At 54.4% G+C, this 19,570-nt stretch overlaps 3 protein-coding genes across 5 annotated transcripts in view; all 3 read left to right on the top strand.

Annotated features, from left to right (window-relative positions):
• The window catches only part of ARID3B (AT-rich interaction domain 3B), a 30,426-nt gene extending 28,530 nt beyond the window's left edge, over nucleotides 1-1,896 (top strand). Inside the window, 1 exon segment of the mRNA XM_018081427.3 lies at nucleotides 279-1,896. Within this exon segment, the coding sequence (XP_017936916.3) occupies nucleotides 279-433 (155 nt within the window). The 3' untranslated portion in view covers nucleotides 434-1,896.
• Nucleotides 1,897-4,494: 2,598 nt separating this feature from the next.
• LOC103766757 (synaptotagmin-5-like) lies at nucleotides 4,495-8,419 on the top strand. The gene is made up of 6 exons (XM_029963131.1): nucleotides 4,495-4,507; nucleotides 5,971-6,176; nucleotides 6,279-6,785; nucleotides 7,189-7,354; nucleotides 7,911-8,077; nucleotides 8,264-8,419. The coding sequence occupies exons 1-6, from the start codon at nucleotides 4,495-4,497 to the stop codon at nucleotides 8,417-8,419; spliced, it is 1,215 nt and encodes a 404-aa protein (XP_029818991.1).
• Nucleotides 8,420-10,159: 1,740 nt separating this feature from the next.
• Nucleotides 10,160-19,570, top strand: CLK3 (CDC like kinase 3). Of its 3 annotated transcripts, XM_018081434.2 has the most exons (13): nucleotides 10,160-10,204; nucleotides 10,446-10,594; nucleotides 13,073-13,280; nucleotides 15,306-15,399; nucleotides 15,669-15,735; nucleotides 16,698-16,814; nucleotides 17,136-17,302; nucleotides 17,454-17,548; nucleotides 17,888-18,017; nucleotides 18,201-18,283; nucleotides 18,651-18,730; nucleotides 18,868-18,958; nucleotides 19,190-19,570. In XM_018081434.2, the coding sequence occupies exons 2-13, from the start codon at nucleotides 10,446-10,448 to the stop codon at nucleotides 19,373-19,375; spliced, it is 1,467 nt and encodes a 488-aa protein (XP_017936923.1). In that variant the 5' UTR covers nucleotides 10,160-10,204; the 3' UTR covers nucleotides 19,376-19,570. The 3 variants fall into 3 exon arrangements, with proteins under 3 accessions (XP_017936923.1, XP_017936922.1, XP_017936924.1); XM_018081433.3 differs by lacking the exon at nucleotides 10,160-10,204 and having other exon boundaries at nucleotides 10,321-10,594; XM_018081435.1 differs by lacking the exons at nucleotides 10,160-10,204; nucleotides 10,446-10,594 and adding an exon at nucleotides 10,636-10,682.

The following is a 19,570-nucleotide window of genomic DNA, read 5'->3' on the forward strand; positions in this document are numbered from 1 at the left end:
GGGAGGCCTGGCTCTGCCATGCAGTGGAAGTCACTTCTCTCCTCCAAAGGTGTATAAGCTGTTTGGGATTTGTTTTCTGTAAGGACAACATCCCTGTGACAGGCTGCCAGACCAAGGAATGCCTTCCCTGATTAGCATGGAATTCTGGTCTGGCTCTGAGCCTTCTTGTCGTGCCCTGAGCCTCTCTCTCTCGGGATGGGATCTTTGGGACTGGATAGCTTTCCCTTTGCTCTGTGTCCTGCCCTTCCCACTCCATCACCCTCCTCTCTGCCTCCCAGGAGTGCTCTTTGCCCAGAAACCCGTCGTCCACCTCCTCGCCGGCTCCAGCACCCACAGCTCCTGCAGCAGCAGCAGCAGCTCCCACTGCTCTCCCAGCCCTACCTCATCCCGAGGAACGCCCAGCACGGAGCCCTCCACCAGCTGGTCTCTCTGATGGGCGGCCCATTCCCTGTCTCACACTGGCCTCTGGCTCCCGGAGCGAGCCGGGAGGGAGTCGCACAGATACCTCATCTCAAGGAACCTGCTTTTGTGGTTGGCCAGCGGCAAGATGATGATGATGATGATGATGATGATGATGAAACCTTTCCATGCCAGCGAGTTTTTCTTCATCATCTCCTTGTCCAGCCTTTTTTCTTTGTTCTCCCCCTTTCTTCCTCCCTTTTGCTCTTTGTTTTCTTCCTCCTCCTCCTCCTCCCAGGGTTTGCTGTGTTCCTGTCGGGGGTGGGACATGGAGGGGGGGCACGCCTGGCGTTTTTCAATCAGGGATGGGCTCTAGGAGCTGCGGGTTGAGACATGGCTGAGACGTCACCAAGGCAGGTTGAAAGAGCTGGAGTTGGGGCAGGGAAACTTGGTTCTCCTTGAGCCAGGAACCACAAGGACTCTTCCCACCAACCAACTCCGTGTTTTGACAATCCTAAGAGCCGGCGGGGTGCCTTGCCCTGTCCTCCCTTGTGCTGCAGAACAGGCAAACTGCTTGTTTCCTTCCTGCTGTTTCCATATGTCCTCACAGGAGGCTCATGAGCCTCCTTCCCCCTCTCCACGGTTTTGACATGAGGGGAAGGAGTTCCTCCCTCCCTGCCACATTGAAACCCTCTCTCCATCAGCTGCTTGGTTCTTGCCGGTGCTGCCTGATCCCTCCTGTTGCCTTCAGGCTTTCAGAAGTTTTAAAGGCCCTTGACCTTGCCTGTCTCTCATGAGGAATTCATCCCACTGACCTTTACCCTGACAGCCTGAGCTTGTTGTGGCTCCTCTGATCCTCTGCCCCCGTGACACTGTCACTCGGGTCGATCCAGGCTTTCCTGAGATCAGCCATCTCACTTCTGCCTCCTGAGGTGGCTTCTGGTGCCCCTGGAAGCTGCCCACGTCTGTGTGCTGAAGAAATAGGAGGTCATCTCTGCAATCCATCTCGTGGGGGCCACATTGTGTGCGTGGGTGTTGTGGTTAATGTTATACACGTGGGTTTTTTGTCTTTGAACAAACCCAGCTGCCCACGCCCCTTCAAACTGCACCTGAGCAGCGAAGACCTTTTGCTCTCCGGGGGAAAGTGGAGAGCAGGAAATCAAGCCCTTCCTTGCCCTTTCTCCTCAGACCTCCAGTTGGAAGCAGAGCTGGCCCTGACTCCATAAATCAGCTCCTGCTCAGGTGGCCTTGTGCTGTCCCCCTCTCCTTCTGGCCTTTCCTCAGCCCAGAGAGATGATCCAAACTCCATCCCTCCTGCCCTGGTGACGTCCTTCCCATGCTTCAGGCCCAAGTCAGGTTTTTTTGAGCAGATGAAATACCTCAGATATGTACTTGTTGTTGGGTTGGTTTTGTTGGTTTTGGGTTGTTTTTTTAACCTCTTCAGGAAGTATTGGCATATCTTATCGCTTGGTTTTTTAATATGTGGGTTTGCTGACATTGTGTTTGTTTGTTGTTTTTTTTTTTTTAATTTTTAAATGTATCACCAAAGACAGAAAGTTAAAACAAGGCTGAGCAAAGCAGCAGTGGTTTCCTCATCCTTTAGGCCAGCAGGAGCCAAGCTCCAGCATCATCCCAGGACATGTGCATGACAGGGGGACAGGTAGAGGCAGGAAAAGAGGGCAGGAGTGATGCTCACTTAGATTTGTTCTTCATCTTGGACACGAGGGTGTCTCCAAAGTCCATCTGATTTTTCCAAGCCCCAGGATCTGTGCCTGTGTTGGTTATCCTGCTACCTGACATCCCGAGGACTGTTTGGGAGCCAGAGGGTGGGAATGCACATGTCCTCAGATGGATGCTGCTCTGAGATGTCCCATCCAGCTGCTTTTAGTTGCCCACCCTCTGGGCATGGGGAAGCTGGGCTGATCCCGCAGGCCTCCATGGCATTTCATCCTCACAGACTCCCAGAGGTTTTTCCAGACTCTGGGGCTCAATGAGATTATTTTCTTTTTCCCTTTTTTTTTTTGTTTTCTTTTGATTGTTGTTGGTTTTTTTTTTTTATTTTATTTTATTTGGGGATGGGGATGGGGCTGTTTCCTCTGAGTGGGACTGGGGCACTTTTTGCTTTTCCTTCTGCTTTGCTCTCTGGCCCTGGGGAGCAGAGGTTGGTCCGGGGTGGATTCTGTCTCACACGCTAACGTTGTGTTTTCTTGCACAGAAAGGCACTCGAATCACTGAACTGCTTTGACACTACTAGAGTATTAATGTTTATAAGCTTTACTCAACCTAGACTGGAACTAGCCAGGACTAACAGATTGTTTTGTATCCAATTCAGGGAAAGAATCAGGTTGGGATGCGTAACAGATACCTCAGTTAAATAAGCTGCAACAATAAACTGGTCCTTTCTCAGTCCAGTGTGACAAGGACCATTCAGACTGTGAAGAGTTAACCCTTTCCTCTGAGCCTGGCTTTGATCCTGGCAATCTGAGCTCCAGATCTCCTACTGAGCTGCCAGGCTTTGGGGACAGGGTTATGGAAACCAGCAGCAGAGCCGGGGAAGGCTGAGCGAGGGTGGTGGATCCCCCCCTCTGCTCCATTTCATCGATTGTGTAGTACTCAGGGTTTGATACTGCGAGTAGGACTGTTCCTGTGTGAAGTGCTCCGCTTTGCAGTGTTGCTCCATCCTCTCCCAACTCCACACCAGCCAAGGTTTTGCAGCGAGCAGCCAAAAAGAAAACAGCCCCCAGCTTGCTCCAGTGCAGACACCATGCTCCTGTTTCCAGGGGGAGATTTGCCAGCTGGGAAAACCAAACCTAACCTGCTTCAGGCAGCTCCCAGTTGATGCTGGGAAGGCACAAAAATTGGGACAAGGGGGAGAGGCTGTGTGTGCCTGCTCGGCTCCCAAAGTGAATGTGAACGTGTCACACCAAGTCCTTTTGGCCACTGCACGTGCATGTGTGTGTGTGTGTGTGTGTGCTCCAAAGGGATTGGGATCAGATGTTCTCTCCAAACAGCTGCAGCAGCCTTGCTACTAGTTTTCTTACCTATTTAAAAAAAAAATAATAAAATAAGTAAATAAAAACAAATGTGATAGCCTAGGCGGTGGATAAATACCTCAACGTCTCCTTCCAACAAGTGTCTGTATATGTTGTTGTTGGGTTTTTTCTATCTTACAGGTTATCTGAATGTTTATATTCCAATAAACTTCTACCTCTTCACACTGTGACCCCCAAGCCTGTTCTATGCCCCTGGCTGTCTCCCCGAATTTAAAGATTTCCCTTTTTTCGTCCTGGGAAATTATTCCTAGAGGCCGGGTCAGCCTAGCTGAGGTCTGGATCCTTGCATGGCTTTGGGCTCCCAGTTTGGAGCTGGGCTGGTGGGATGTTTTTAGGGATGGTGGCTAGGAATGAACTGTGTCCCTGTGGGCTGGAATGATGGAGCTTCCAGGTTGGATACTGACAGAAACCATGTGGGATCTCCTTTCCCAGGTGCTGCTGAAGCTGCTGTATCTGTCCCATGTCCCTTACCCAGGTTGGGGCAGGAGCCTGTCTCCCAAATCCCTCTCCTGTCATCACCACCTCCCCACAAAAAGGACATTTAATGCTTCCCACTAGTTTTGCTGTTTGCACAGCACCTGGATGCTGTTATTCCAGTCATTGAACCAGTTTGGCAGCAGGAGAGGAGCTGATTTCCAGTCCCTTTTGTGTCAGCCTTTCCAATGCCCCATATCTGCAGTTGTTTTGACTGGGGGCCTGTTTGTGTCCGCTGGGTCCTGGTAAGGGGATGGAGCCCACGACCTTTCCCATCCTCCCACTGAACTCACTTAATGGAATTGGGAACCTCTCCCGTCCTGCCTGCCCCCTCCATCAGCACCTGGCTGCAGGTGAGCCCCCCCACAGCAGTAAGAGCGGGCTGGCCTCACCTGGGCTCTGGTCCCAGCCTATCCAAGCAGCAGGCAGGTGAAGGCAGAGCCTTTCCCCCCACCTTCCCTCCCCTCCTGCCTACCACTGGGTTTGGCTTTTCCCAGCTTTCCCTGCGTGAATGCGGCCGAGACAGCTCAAGGACTCACCTGCCCTTACCTCTCTCCTTACAAGCCCGATGCCTGAGGCAGGTAAGGTGGGGTCTGGCAGTGGGGGGTGGAAAACTACCCTCGGTGTGTTGTTGCCATGGGGTTTAGCCACTTGCAGCCTTAGGGTCGGAGGAGGGAAGGTGCTGGGCTGGAGAGAGATCTTCCCTGGATCCAGGGGTGCTCAGACACCCCGTCTCAGGTGACAAGGGGACTCTCTGGTGGCCACCACAGTCCAGGATAGCCCTGCAGCCCAGGGACAGCCCTGCAGCTTGGTGCAGCATGTCCATGCACAGGATCCTTCAGCTCAGCTGCCCCAGCTCCCCAAAGTGGGCACCCCAAGGGGTCCGATGCACCTTCCCGTTCCCCCCAGCCCTGCAGACCCACGTGTGTCCGTACACCCGGGGTGGGCACACTCCAGCCCTCCCAACTCGCTGTCCTGGGGCTGTACAACCACAAGCATTGGCAGGCGTTGTTTGGACTGGAATATAATCCTTCAGGCAAGTTTACATCCCAGCCCCCTTCCCTCCATCCCTCCCTAAATGCCGCCATTCAGCGCTCATCCCAGCCACAACCTGGCTTCCTGAACAAACAACAAAGGGCTGAGGAGAGCCCAGCGCGGATTAAGGCACCTGGGGAGTGAAACCCGGCCCAGTGGGGTGAGACAATGCCTGCTTTTCTCCTTCAAACGCCCCCATCCCTTTATGGAACCCGGCTCAGGCACCGGCACAGCTTTGTCCAGGTCCTGCTCTCCTTAATCCCTCCCTCCAGGGCTGGAGGCAAAGCCAGGTCTGGGCACAGGGAGGTTTTTCCCAGCACAACCACACAAATGCCACCTCTGAAACGCATGTTTCCTAAGGAACTTTAGCCCTGATGTCCAGGAATTTGGTTCCCTGCTCCCTAAATGCCCAGTGTGCAGGGATGCCACCCTGCCAGGGAGGCCACAAACCCCACAGGTATCCCTGCTGGGAGGGATAAAGCCCAGCTCACCGCCTGCAGAATCAGTCCTCTGGGCACAGCTGAGGGAGGAGGTTCCCCTCTTTCAGGGCCAGGCTTGGGTGTCTCACACCTCAGGGCCCACTGCTACTTTGAATCCAGCCTGGACACCCCAAATCCTCCCTTGCAGGTACCTCTGCTCCCCTTCATACCCTTTGTGTCCCCCACCAAGCGTGGTGCTAATCATTCCCAAACTGCGTCAGCCTGGCAGCAGGGCTGATAATTCCAGTGTTTTCCATGGTCCTTATCATTCCCAGGGTGAGGCTGGGTTTGTTTTAGCCTCAGACTGGTGTCAGGCTGCCCGAGCACGGTGCTGGCCCCGCCAGCTCCTCTCCCACCTTCTGGCTTTGGGATGCTCCAGCTCAATCCCAGTTTACAAAGAGGGGAGGTGGGTCCCAGGGGATGTGAACTCCCAGCTGTTGTTCCTTCCAGTGCTCCAGCACCCACGGAGAGTCACGTTGGCGCAGCCTTTGCGAGATCCATCCTTCTAATGGTGCCCTCTCTCTCTCCAGTGCATCTGCAGATCTTCCTCGGTGCAGGCCTGTCCCTCCTCTGCCTCAGCATCCTCCTGGGCTGTGCCATGTGCTGGTGGCACCGCCGGCGCCCAAGTCCCCACCCCATCCGGGAGTGGGCAGCCATGGAGCTGGGACCTGCTCTGCCTGCCATGACTGTGCCAGTGCCCATCCAGCAACAGTACGAGGAGATGGCAGGAGAGGTGGTGGGTGCTCGGGCAAAAGAGGGTTCCTTGGCATCACCAGCATCCTATGGGAGTTTGCTCCGTGTCAGAGCATCCTTGCCCGCTCTCCCCTTCCTCCCGCAGCTGGCGGGAGCGTGGCAGCGCCGCTGCACCATCTCTGGAGCCAAACTCCTCCGCAACAAGGAGAGCCCGCTGGTCCGCCCCGTCGCAGGATCCCCACTGCCCTCCGAGCAGCGTCCCCGGCTCCACTGCGACTTGTCCTACTCACCACCGGAGGCCATTCTCACCGTGACGATTCTCGGCGTCTCCCACCTGCCCAAGGGGCTGCAGGACGACCGGGGCTCCTACGTCAAGGTGTACCTGGTGCCGCGGCTCCCGGCGTGCCAGCGCGTGGCCGTGCGCCGCCGGAGCCTCCGCCCTGCCCCCCTGGAGCCATGCCAGTTCGGCCCATACAGCCCAGAGGAGCTCAGCAGCTTCACCCTGCGCTTCGCTGTCTACGCCAGGTCGCGCAGCCTCAGGGACTCCTTTGTGGGGGAGGTCCTGTTCCCCTGCGCCCAGGCCTCTTGGGACCCCCAGGCCTCTTCTGGCTACACCTGGGAGCTGGCGAGCACCAAAACCAAGCTCAGGAAGGTCAGGATGGCAGCAGTCTCCAGCAGGGGGTTGTCCTCATGTTTTGGCTGAGGTCTGCTTGGTCTCAGAGCCCCAAAACTCCACGGGAAGAGGCAGAGCCTCCTGAGGCATCACCAGTTATCCCTGTGGTGGGCTCCATTGTGGTACAAGTCCCTGTCAGTGTCTCTGCCGAGGGGCTTTGCACCTCTGATTCAGGGAGTGGTGGGGTGGAAGGGGTAAATGCAGAGCTGGCACCATCCTTGCAGTGATGGTGAGCATCAGATCCTCCTTCTTGACTCATTTTTGCCCATTCATAACTCATTTTTGCCCATTCTTGACCTCGATGGGGGACAAGCATCTCTGAGTTGGAAGATGAAGCTGGAGAAGGTTTCACGGCGTCTCCTGCTCTCTCCTCCCATTCCAGTGCCTCAGAGCCCACAACAGGAGCTGCAGCATCCTCTCCTCATCACCCAAATCCCTCGGCCAGCTCTTCCTTCTCCTCCAGTACCAGGCTCTGGCCAGCCGCATCAAGGTGCTGGTCCGCAAGGCACAGGACCTGGGCCGGCTCTCACGCATGCCAGGCACGCCAGGTAGGACACGGGACATGGACCAGGAGGTGAGGAGATGCCCAGGTGGGCACAGGCAGTGACTTCTCCTCTTTTTGCATGGCAGATTGTCTTATTTCCTCTTGAACTCCTCTTTTCCAAGCATGGCAAAGGGTTGGAATGAAATTATCTTTAAGGTCTCTTCCAACCCAAACCCTTCTGTTACTCCATGAAAATGAGCACAGGAAGTGTAGTTGTTAGGATCTAGATATCCCCAATATGGCCCCAAAATGCTTACAATATATGTATTTATGGTCAAAAATTAGCATGTGGGCTTTCTATCCTGCTGGGTGTTGTCATCTCTGGCTCTCCCCGCCCATCTGGAGCCTGGGATGTGGGCAGGGATGCGAGGTGAGGACTTCAGAGGTCCCTGCTCCAGACCCCAGAGGGGCAGGTGAAACCTCAAGAGCTGTCTGTGCTCTTCCCATGGTTCCACAGAGGTTCTGTAGCCCCCCTGGCACAGCTGGGGAACTTCCAGCCTCCCTCCCTGCCATGTGTCCAGAGCAGGTCCCTCTCTCCATGGCTCTGTCTCCGTTTCCAGGTCACTACATCATCATCCACCTTTACCACAATGGCTGTGTCATTGACACCAAGGAGACCAAGTCCATCAGTGGCTACAACCCTGTGTGGAACAAGCCTTTCCTCTTCAACATCCCTGCTGGGGATATCCAGCAGCAAGAGCTGGCATTGGAATTCGTTGTCATGCAGGTGAGGTGGGTGGAGGTGACCATGGCTATGAAGGTGACCTGGATCTCCTGTGCTCCTGCACCTGGGGGGCTCGGCCCCCAGAGGAGCCATTTCTTGATGCCCACAGGAGGTTGCTGGGGTGGGATCACTCTTTTTGGGATGATGGAAAGCCACCAGCCATGTCCCATTTCCCCTCTCCTGCCACAGGCTCACCTCCACACCCGTGGCTCTGCGCTGGGCTGTGTGCGGGTGGGGCCACGTGCCCCTGGGACCGGGCTGCTCCACTGGAGGGACATGTGCAGCCAGGGACCACTGGAGTCAGAGCAGTGGCACCAGATCCAGCCCAACACCCTCAGACCCTGATCCTGCCCACAGTCCACAGACAGGGCTTGCCCAGGACTCAGGTACCCACAGGAGTGAGCCAAATGGGATCTCCGAGCCATGGAGAGGTGAGGTCTCACCCGCACATCATTGTGGGATAAGTCTGGGCTCCAACTCCAGGACTGGAGATCAGTGGTGGTCGGCACAACCCCTTCCTGAACGACTCTGGAGGAGACTGAGCCTGTCTGAGGTGGCTTCAACACTGGGGAGAGAAGAGGAGCCTTTCTCTGTTTTGTCCACCATCACCACCTCGGTGACTACACACAGAGCCTTGGCCGTTGCAGGAGATGGGTGGGAAGATCACCCAGCTGGGAGAGCAGCCCCATGGCCACCACAGTGGTTGCATCTACTGCCCCTTCCAAGCCACCATCACCAGCCCACCCTTCCCATTCAGCCCCCTGAGCTCGGACACACCTGAGAGAGGAGCCACGAGGACATGCTGATATCACCTGGTGAGAAAGATGTCCACTGGCATTTTTAATTAATTGCTGACCCAAACAAGTGGTTGATAAACAAATAAAGGGGTCAGGGATGATTGCATGTGTGGAGTCATTGGAATTCTGTCCTACCCATGGGCCAGCAGTGTCCATGGTCCACCATGTCCTCTGGAGCGGTGGCCTGGGTGAGAAGGGAGGTCACCTTGAGGGGTGGGAGAGAGCAAATCCCTGCCTGGTGCTAATTATTGAATTATCAGGACTGAGGCCCCTCTCCAAGTGGGCTAATTGGACACGGAAACACTTCCACCATGTCCTCACCCCCAGGCTGTGACCCATGGGACAATCCCAGCTCCCAGCCCCGTCTGGTGGAAGGAGTTTGTCTGCAGAGGCCACTGGGGGACACAGTGCAGAGGCCACTGTGATGAAGACCATGAGGAGGGTCACCATGGCAAGGAAGGCCGTGGTGAGGGTTGTCACTGTGGGGATCATCATGGTGAGGAAGGCCCAGTGGTGAGGAAGGGCTGCAGTGAGATAAGCCATGATGAGGAAGGTCACGGTGAGGCAGATCACAGGGAAGAAGACCATGCTGAGGAAGAAGATGGCCATGGTGAAGGTAGGCTATGGTGAGGAAGGCTGTGGTGAGGCAGACTATGAGGACAAAGACCCTGGGGAAGAAGTCTGTGTGGAAGATGAGGATGGCCATGGAGAGGAAGGCCATGGTGAGGGTGATATTGGCCCTGATGACCACAGGGAGTCAGACCACAGGGATGAAGCCGTGTTGACAGTGAGGATGGCCACGGTGAGGAAGACCATGGTGAGGAAGGTCATGGCAAGGAAAGCCATGGTGAGGGTGAGGATGGCTGCAATGGGGAAGGCCATGGTGACAGAAGCTGTAGTGAGGATGGCCATGGAGAGGAAGGCCATGGGGAGGATGGCCACAGTGGGGTAAACCACAATGGGGAAGACCATGGTGAGTCAGACTACAGGGAGGAAGACCACGGGAAGGAAGCCGTGTTGAGGGTGAGGATGGCTGCACTGAGGAAGGCCATGGTGGGGCATGAGGGGCCAGAGCGTTGCGAAGAGTCGCCCTCCTCCCACCGCTTCCAGTCCCGGTTTAACCCTCGTCCCGTCCCTCTGCGGCGTGTCCAAGGCCTGTCCCGCTCCCTCCCGTCCCTCCGGGGCGGGTTCAGGGCTGGTCCCGCCCCGTCCCGTCCCTCCGGGGCGGGTTTAACCCCGGTCCGGGAAGCGGAAGCGGCGGCGCTGCGGGGCTGCAGGAATTGGGCGGCGGGCCGGCCGGGCCGCACCCCGCCGAGCGCGGCCGGGTTTGGCGGTGAGGCCGCGGGGACAGGCGGGGGGAGGGGGCGCCGGGGACACGGCGGGGACACGAAGGGAGGCGGGCGGGGAATGGGCCGTCCGGGCGGCGGGTAACCCCCGGCCCTCGCACAGCGCCCTCCGGCATCGCCGAGCCTCGGGCGGGCTCTGCCGGGGCCGGGTGTCCCCCGGGCCGAGCCCGCCTCATGCCGCACCCATGGGTGAGGGGTTTGAGACCTGGAATCCCCTCGTCCTCGCAGATGCATCACTGCAGGAGGTTCCGGTCCCCGGAGCAGGAGAGCGACCTGGGACACAGGTGGAAGCGGAGGCGGTCCCGGAGCAGGGAATACGAGGGCAGGCTGCGGTACCCTCCCCGCAGGGATCTCTCCCGGCGGTCGCGATCCAGGAGGTAGGAGCGCTTCGGGGCGGGTTATCCAGTAAACCCTCGTCCTGATCCCGCCGGTGTTGCCGAGCTGGCATTCATCTCCTGACTACAGGTCGGCTTTAAACCTGTAAATCCCAGGGAATGGAAGTGAAGGCTTTACTTGTGTGTGTGTGTGCATGCGTGTGCACACGCGTCTTCCCTGCTATGCTAAAGTTCTTCCCAAAGATATGGCTTTAATATTAGCGAGGGAACAGTGTGCCCTGGAATCACGTTTCCACGCTGTGGAGGCCTTAAAGCCTTTCTCCCAGCAACCCACTTCCTTCCGACAGGATTAAAATCAGATTTAAAGTAAACAACAATTTAAAGTAACAACGCTCCTCCCTCACCTCAGATGGGATCCCAGCTAAAGGATCCGACCACTAACTGACCTCTCCTGGCTTTGGTTCTGGATTTTACCTTTGATCCTGTCTTTGTTCAGCATTTCCACAGGGACAATTAGGTGCTGGAAGCGGGATAAGGCCTCTGATAAGAGGAGGGTTCTGGAGAGAGCAGGAGCCATGTTGCAGCGTGCGACCAGAGTAGGCTGTTGGTCCTGGGGCTGCTGTGGTTCCACTGGTTGGACTGGGCAGGTGCAGCCAGGCTGGAGCTGAGCTCATCTTTAAATGTTCCCCACATTAATTCCTCTCCTCAGCCTGGCTTTTGTTTACTCAGGGGAAGCAGATTGTGAAACACAGCTGGCACACGCAATGGACTTTTCCATTTTTTCATCCGATGGGTAATTTGGGACAGATTTGGATGGAAATAGGCTTTTGTTGGGTGAAAACAACCTTATCCCTTAGTTTCAGACTCAGCCTCTCAGGTCTCCTCTGATTCTGAGTCTGTCAGATTGTTATTCTGTTTCCTGTGTTTGTCCAAAGTGCACAGTGAAGTTTCACCAATGATGAGTTGGTGAATAGATCAGTGTTGCAGCAGAGCCACATGGTTTGTGTTTTGGGTGGTTTAGCAATGACCGAGAGCCACTGCTGCCTTGGCAGAGTCTGAAATTTTACTCTGGAACCATGCTGAGATGAACCCCCACACTCAGACCTGTGTCCTGTTAAGCTGTCAGTGAGGGGAGCTGATTGTTGACAAGGCAGAGAGGTGCAAATAGCAAAAATTCCTGTTTCCAGGCTGAAGGTCTTGGTTAGCGAGGCCACTGCTGGGTGACAGCATTGACCTGGCCTGGCACATGCCCAGGATTATTTTGGGAAGCCAGTGCACTACTTTGATTTCAGAATTACAACATCTTCTACCTAAAACACAGCCTCTTTCTCAATGAGGTGTGAAGCAAGATTCACAGTGAGGTCTGGTTTGTTAGACCAGCTGGGATGGAGAAGGCAGTTGTGCTTTGGGGGGAAGAAGCAGGAAGGTCTGCTCTCATCCTTGGTGTGCCCACATGGTACCCAAAACCTCGTGTGTGATGTCAAAGGTGAGCTTTGTCTGACAACTTCAGGTCCTCCCTGATGCAGAGATGAGCTTGTCCAAAAGTTTTCCTTACATGCTGGGAGGTTGTTGTTAGCAGGGCAGGAGCTTGACTCCACTATGGAGAGCAAATTTTCTTTCTGGCTCTTTCTAATGATCTGTGGAGCTGGTGTGTGTGCACTCACCGAGGACTCGGTGTTTTGGGACCTCCAGCCCCCCCTGGGGTGACAACTAGAGCCCTACTGCTGGGTTCAGTCCTCATTTATTTAAGAACTAATGAGAGACCTTCCTGAGGGAGGAGGAATGATGACAAACACTTGTGTGTGGTGGCAGAGGTGGCTTAGGTGAGGTGTAATGATAGAATCCCAGAATGGTTTGGGTTGGAGGGACCTTAAAGCTCATCCAGTTCCACCCCCCTGCCATGGGCAGGGACACCTTCCACTAGTCCAGGTTGCTCCAAGTTCCATCTAACCTGGCCTTGAACACTTTGAAGGGTGGGAGTCCACAACAAGGTAGGCAGTTCAGATAGAGCTCTCTGATGGTGGTTTCCCCCAGCTCCTTGAAATGTGGGAATGCCACACTGTTTTCTCTCACATACCTCCACAAGGGTCAGTATTTGAGGCACAGCGGAGGGTTTGAAGTTCCTGCCACAGGGAGTGGGAGCAGGAGGACATCTTCTCTCTGGTGACCAAGTGAGAGGATCTGAAGGAGCAGCAGGGAGCTGTGCTGGGGGAGTTAGCTTGGACAGGAGGCAAAGGGTGTTTGGGCACTGGAACAGAGGGTGGTTGGGCACTGGAACAGGCTCCCCAGGGCAGTGGTCACAGCACCAAGCCTGACAGACCTCGAGGAGCATTTGGACAACGCTCTCAGAGTCGTGGTGGGACTCTTGGGGTGTCCTGTGCAGGGCCAGGAGTTGGACTCGATGACCCTCGTGGCTCCCTTCCAACTCAGGATGCTCTGTGACTCTGCGACTTAGCTCCAAGAGGACTGGGCCTTCCGTGCTTTTCCAGGCTGATAACAGCGTTGTTGTTTGTGCTGCAGCCATGAGAGGATGCCTTACCACAGGAGGTGCCGGCGGGACAGCGATGCCTACAGGTTCGAAGAGCGGAGCCCGTCGTTCGGGGACGACTATTACTCGACGCGCCCGCGGAACTGGCGGCGATCCAGGGGCAGAGATCAGCACCGTCCCAAGAGATACCAGCACCACTGCCGGAAACGCAGGAGCAGGTCTTGTAGCAGTACCTCCTCGGTGAGTAGCATCCAGAACGAGCTCAGGAATGGTCAGGGTTTTAACTGTTCTTGCCTCCTTTCAGCTCCGAACACTCTGGGTGAGTAACTCGAATCCCGTTTCTGTGTTTGTTTTCATTCCGTGGAACGTAAAGTCCCAGATCTGTGTCGTGTTAAGCGGGAAGCACTCGTAGCTATTGATTTTTTACTAGTCCAGCCCCTGTAGCCTTAATACGTGAGGGAGCTAAGCCGTGTTCTTTGCGGCCAGGGAAGGGATCAGGGAGAGCTTCCAGTGGCACCCATGTGACGGGCTGACGAGGGCGAGCCTTGGCTGCAGGCCAGCCCTGCTCCCAGCGATCCGTGTTGCTCGGCTTTATCCGTGGCCAGGGCTTCGCTTCTGCCTACGGCCGCTGCTTCTCACAGGGGGGGGTTTGGTATGCAGCATTCCTCGGTTTGGCTTTGTGCCAGGATCCCCTTCTGGGTGGGATCCATCAGCCCAGGTCTCCGGAGTTGTTACTGACCCCTGTCAGTGCTCGGAGGCTCCTGCCTTCTGAGGGTACACGTGTCCCCCTTCTGCTGTTTCCACTTGGATTTCAGCTTCTTTGCAAACTTAACCCTGAAATGTAGCATTCCTTCCAAGGATTACCAGGGAGTATTTGGAGCTGGGTAGGGAGGCTGGTCATAGGAATACCCTGTAAGTGGTGTGAGACCAAGTGTTTCACTGCTCCCCTCCTGTAAGGAATGCTCCCACCTCTCACTTTAAATGGTATCACAACTAAATGACCAAGTCTGATCCCAGCAGTTGGATAATCTGCATGGCTGGGAACTCCTGAACTCATCCTTTTTCTTTCCAGTTGACCTTTTAATTTTAGTTTTAGAGAGAGCCAGGGCTGTGATGGAAACACTGCAGTGTGCAGGGTGCTTACAGTTTTGATGCTTTGCAGGTTTGGGCTGGCAAAAGCACAGTCCTCTGAAGCCCCAGAGCTCTCCCAACTGTCCTCTCTACCTTCTCCATTTCAGCTGATTTTTTGGGGGGAGTTTTGATCTTAGCTCATTACTTTGGACCAGCTGGGGCAGCGAGGGGCACAGAAGAGAAGCCCACTAGAAGCTCAGGCATGGAAATGTCCCAAGTTTCCATTAATTTCTTTGGCTGTAGAGATTGTAACTATTTTTAAGGCTGACTAGAACAAGATGAGGAATTAGGGCAGCTCGTTTCACGGACCCTGGGTCCTTGCAGGAATGTTCGGCTGGTTTTCCAGTAGAAGCTTGCAGTAGCAGGGGGTGAATATGACCTTGGACCTTGCCTGAAGTGTTCCCTGGGAATGAATTTACCTGTCCTGTTCTTAAAGTTCTCCCATTTTTAAAATGGCACCCCAAGGCAGATGTGCCCCACCAGGTCTGTGCGCAGCCAGTTGGGCACATGGATTTAGGATCGATGTGGTCGTTGGTTCTGTCAGGATGGGAAGGGCTGGTTCATAGCCAGGGCAGGATATGGCTCTGAGGAGCTGGAAATGGATTAACCAAGGTACAAAGAGCAGGATACACAGAAGGATAACTGCTACTCTGGCTTCTACTGGACAGCCTGTCCAAACCGAGCGCTCGTCATGCTTGCCAGCGGAGAAATGACATTCTTCTGGCACAGCCCTCCTTCTCCTTATGCCTCTGGCAGCATCCTGCAGTGCTGCGGAGGGAGCTGCTCCTCTGTGGGGAATGGTGGTGCCACGCAAAGCCACCTTCACACTGGAGCTTCCCAGCTGCTGCTTCCCTTTCCGGAAGAGGGGGGCATTTCCCTGCCCGAGAGGTGGCAGCGGCACCAGAGGCCGTAGCTAACAAGAGAGTTTTTCTTTACATACCTGTAGCTGTTGATGACTTTTCTGTTTTGAAGTTAGTTTGTGTCTTGACGTGTCCCTTGCAATATCCCTATCGTTATATATGCTGTGTGCCTTATGAAATGCTGGGATCTGGAAAATCCAACCACCGACGCACCGCCGTCTCTCCACCTTTGAATGACCACACAAAATGCCGTCTCGGGGGGCGGTGTGTACAGAGAAGCCAACAGAGCAGTAAGCGCAGCAGGAGCGTGGAAGATGACAAGGAAGGTCACCTGGTGTGCAGGATCGGCGATTGGCTTCAAGAGCGATGTACAGCCACCTTTCGTAAAACTTTACCTCTCTACTTTTATCCCCGTGTTAGACCAGATCTCTCGTATTGTACTGGAGGGGTCTCTAGCGTTTTATTTACTGACCAGTAACTTGCCTGAGGCAGATCATAGACACTTGAGTTTAAAGAGTGTAGCAGTGAGAGACGTGGTTTTTTTTGTTTGCTTTGAGGTTTTACTGCTGTGAAATTGCAGGAGCTCAGCTCTCTCCAAGCCCCCGAGGTTCACATCCGCTCCTGTTTTCTCTCCTAGATGAAATTGTCGGCAGCCTTGGTGAAGGCACTTTTGGCAAAGTGGTGGAGTGTGTGGACCATGCCAGGTGGGCATCTTTCCCTCCCTGGTAACTCATCTGCCCCTTGTGAATCAAGCCCAGCTGGTCACGAGCATGACAGTTTCACCTGGGCTCCATGGCATCAAACTTGTCACCCGCCACGTGTTGCTACAGGAGAAATTGTTTCTTAGAGCAAGTGGAAGGGCTCACACCTCAGCCCCCTGAATTTGCAGGCTCATGTCTTAAGGGAAGCAGGGCAGGTTTGTTCAGTGGCACAAGTTCATAGAGTAGCATCCTAGAATATCCTGAGTTGGAAGGGACCCACACAGATCATCAAAGTCCAACTGCTGCCCTGCACAGACACCCCAGCAATCCCACCCTGTCCCTGAGAGCATTGTCCAAGCGCTCCTTGAGGTCTGTCAGGCTTGGGACTGTGACCACTGCCCTGGGGAGCCTGTTCAGTGCCCAGCCACTCTCTGGGGGAAGGACCTTTACCTGATATTTAGCCTAACCCCCCTGGGCTGCAGCTGTTGAAGGCTGTTCTGCCGCAGTGAACTCCAGCTGAGAGGTGGGCCCAGCGACCTTTTCGTCTGCCAGGGCACTTCTCTATTATACTTTTTAACCTCCTCTGTGATTACATTTGACACTTGTCTCTTTCTGACCTTGTGTCTGGCTCTGAGCCATGGAGTCAGCTTGCTGTAGGAGCCACAACTGGCTTTCCTGCCTCCACAGGAATCTCTGGCACAGTTGGAGAGGGGAGGTGGCTGCTGGAATCGCAGTGACGTTGGGGATTGCTGTGTCAGGAATATCTCTCTGGAGTGTTGCCCAGCAATAACCTTTCACTTCAAATTAACTATTGCCAAAGCAGCACCTTTGGCAGAGCTTTGTTAGGACAAGTGACACGTGAAACCGTGGCTGGAGTAACTGGGATGTGCCCTGTCCCTGTGGGCTGAGGATGTGTGGACACAGGTTTTTCCTCTGATTCCATCCTTCTGTCTCTTCCCTTACAGAGGCAAATCGCAGGTGGCACTGAAAATCATAAAAAACGTTGGAAAATACCGAGAAGCAGCCAGGCTTGAAATCAACGTCCTGAAAAAAATCAAAGAGAAGGACAAGGAGAATAAATTGTAAGTTCCTACAAGACTCCTGGTTAGTCAGAACCACATCCTTGCACACAAGATATCCAAAGGAACATGGGGCTCAGGATGTGTCTCCTGTGGTGAGGGGGAAACTGGTCTCATCCCTCTGTTGCTTTGTCCCATTGGAATTGGGGAGCTGTGTCTAAAGGTGGCTTAGCAAAGCAGGGAGGTGACTTTCTGGATTGCTATGCTCCTGAGTCAGCTGGCTTGGAGCTTTGCTCATCAACCACTTCTGAACTGGGCAGGAACAGGGACTGTTCTGTGGATCCCTGAAGGATGCTTAATCCATGTCTCTCTCTCCCTGCACAGCTTGTGTGTCCTGATGTCAGACTGGTTCAACTTCCACGGCCACATGTGCATTGCCTTTGAGCTTCTGGGCAAGAACACATTTGAGTTCCTGAAGGAGAACAACTTCCAGCCCTACCCTCTCCCTCAGATCCGGCACATGGCCTACCAGCTCTGCCATGCCCTAAGATGTAAGTCACCCAGGGCCAGCCTTGCTTCCCAAAATGGGCTAGGAGGGATCTGAGGAGGAGCTGGCTTGGCACTTGAATGGACAAATCTGTGTGGGTGCTTCTCTCTGGTTCTTACAGACATTTTTCTCTCTGCCCTCTTCCCCCTGTGCAGTTCTACATGACAACCAGCTGACTCATACTGACCTCAAGCCAGAAAACATCTTGTTTGTCAACTCGGATTTTGACACTCTGTACAATGAGAATAAGGTGAGTTATGTCCAAAGGAACAATGAATACATCAGGAATAGCCTGCCTTTCCCTCCCTACAGAAATTTGATCTTCCCTGCTTCATACAGGCCTTAAAAGCCTTTTTAGTGGGAACAAACGGGAAGTCAGGCCTCTTCTTTCTCCCATGTCTTTTGAAAGCCTTAAGGCTGCCTCAGTGGCTCCAGTCCCTGGAGTGCAGTGCTCAGTGGTTCTCCTTACGCTGATCTGGGCTGTAGAGAGCTCAGAGCTTCACAGTTACAATCCCTCTGATGAGTGGTGCAGTTATGGGGGCAGAGGGTCCCTCTCAAAGCCTGATCCTGACTTGTGTTTTACTTGCAGAGCTGTGAGGAGAAATCCATCCGGAACACGAGCATCCGCGTGGCAGACTTCGGGAGTGCCACCTTTGATCACGAGCACCACACTACCATCGTGGCTACCCGGCACTACCGTCCCCCAGAAGTGATTCTGGGTGAGAACTGCTGGGTTTTGGGGAGTGTCAGGGGGGGCAGAGGGGAACAGTTGTCCCGGGATGAGGAGCCCTCCAGTTCTGGGATAGATAACTTCTGTCCTGGTGTAATCTCTGTGGCTCCAACAACGTAGAAACCTAGTGGGGTTTGTTGAGAGCACACAGTTAATTTGATTTTCTTTGCAGAGCTGGGCTGGGCACAGCCATGTGATGTCTGGAGCACTGGCTGCATTCTGTTTGAGTATTACCGTGGCTTCACGCTCTTCCAGGTAGGCTTCTTGTTCCATAAGAATCCCTAATGTCCAAAAGGGTTCAGACTTAAGTGAAGGGGAGGGAAATGCAGATCAGGCACTAAAAATCAGAAGCTGAGTGTGAAAGTGAGCCCAGGAAAACTGATGGTTTGAGGACTTGAGCCTTGCTGGAAGGGACAGGGTTCACATCAGCCTGGGTTCTGGGTTCAGGTAATTTCTATTCCCTCAAGAAAGGGAAAATCTAAAGAGGAAGAGGTGGATAGGACCTGTAGCATTCCTGATGGAGGCTTGTCTCTTCCTCCTCTGTACTTCTATAGGTGACAGACCTTTTGCACTCAGCTCTCCAAGCTCTGAGTTAACCCACCATTGCTCTGTTCCTTTGCAGACCCATGAGAATCGTGAGCATCTTGTCATGATGGAAAAAATCCTCGGGCCGCTTCCATCTCACATGGTCCACAAAACTCGGTAAGAACCTCTTCCTGACCTCAGCCCAGGCCCCTGGTTGTGGTTCAGGACTCAGGACAACAATTCTCTGTCCTCCCTGGGATGGGTGTAACCAGGGGAGATACCCTGCCTCGCTGACCATCACCCTCCCTTTGCAGGAAGCAGAAATACTTCCACAATGGCAACCTGGTATGGGATGAGAACACGTCCGATGGGAGATATGTCCAAGAGAACTGCAAGCCCCTGCGGGTAGGTGCTGCTCCCTTCCCCGGATCGGGGTCCAGGGCTTGGGAATGGGAACTGCCCTAGGTAACTGGTTCTTATGGAGCCCCAGACTTGCATCTGCAGTGATATTGGTCTGGCTGAGGCAGGATGGGTACTAGGGAAGTGGAGGGATGCTGTATTTTGGAATGGGAGACAGCCCATACCTCAGGGCCTTGGGTTGAGTCCCTCTCTGTACCCCCCGCTCTTCCCTTTCAGACATACATGCTGCACGACTCGCTGGAGCACGCCCAGCTCTTTGACCTGATGAGGAGGATGTTGGAATTTGACCCTTCCCGGAGGATCACGTTCTCAGAGGCCCTCCTGCATCCCTTCTTTGCTGGCCTCTCTGCAGAGGAGAGGATGCTGTGTGGGCGGGGCACCAGCCGGGACCTGAGCAGATGACGGCCGGGATCTGTAGGCGTGGATCAGTCTGGCCTCTGCAGCTCAGCCCCCCTCTTCTCCCCGAGTCCAGAGGGGCTGGGGCACTGCCACAAGGACCCTGCGGAGCGGAGGGGGAAGGAAAGCTCCATCGGAAAGCACAGATTTGTCTATTTATATGTTGTAAAGTTAAAATAAAGTGTTTCTTATTGTTTGATA

This window comes from Manacus vitellinus, unplaced genomic scaffold, assembly GCF_001715985.3.
Source record: "Manacus vitellinus isolate BGI_N305 unplaced genomic scaffold, ASM171598v3 scaffold_53_pilon, whole genome shotgun sequence".
Taxonomy (NCBI): domain Eukaryota; kingdom Metazoa; phylum Chordata; class Aves; order Passeriformes; family Pipridae; genus Manacus; species Manacus vitellinus.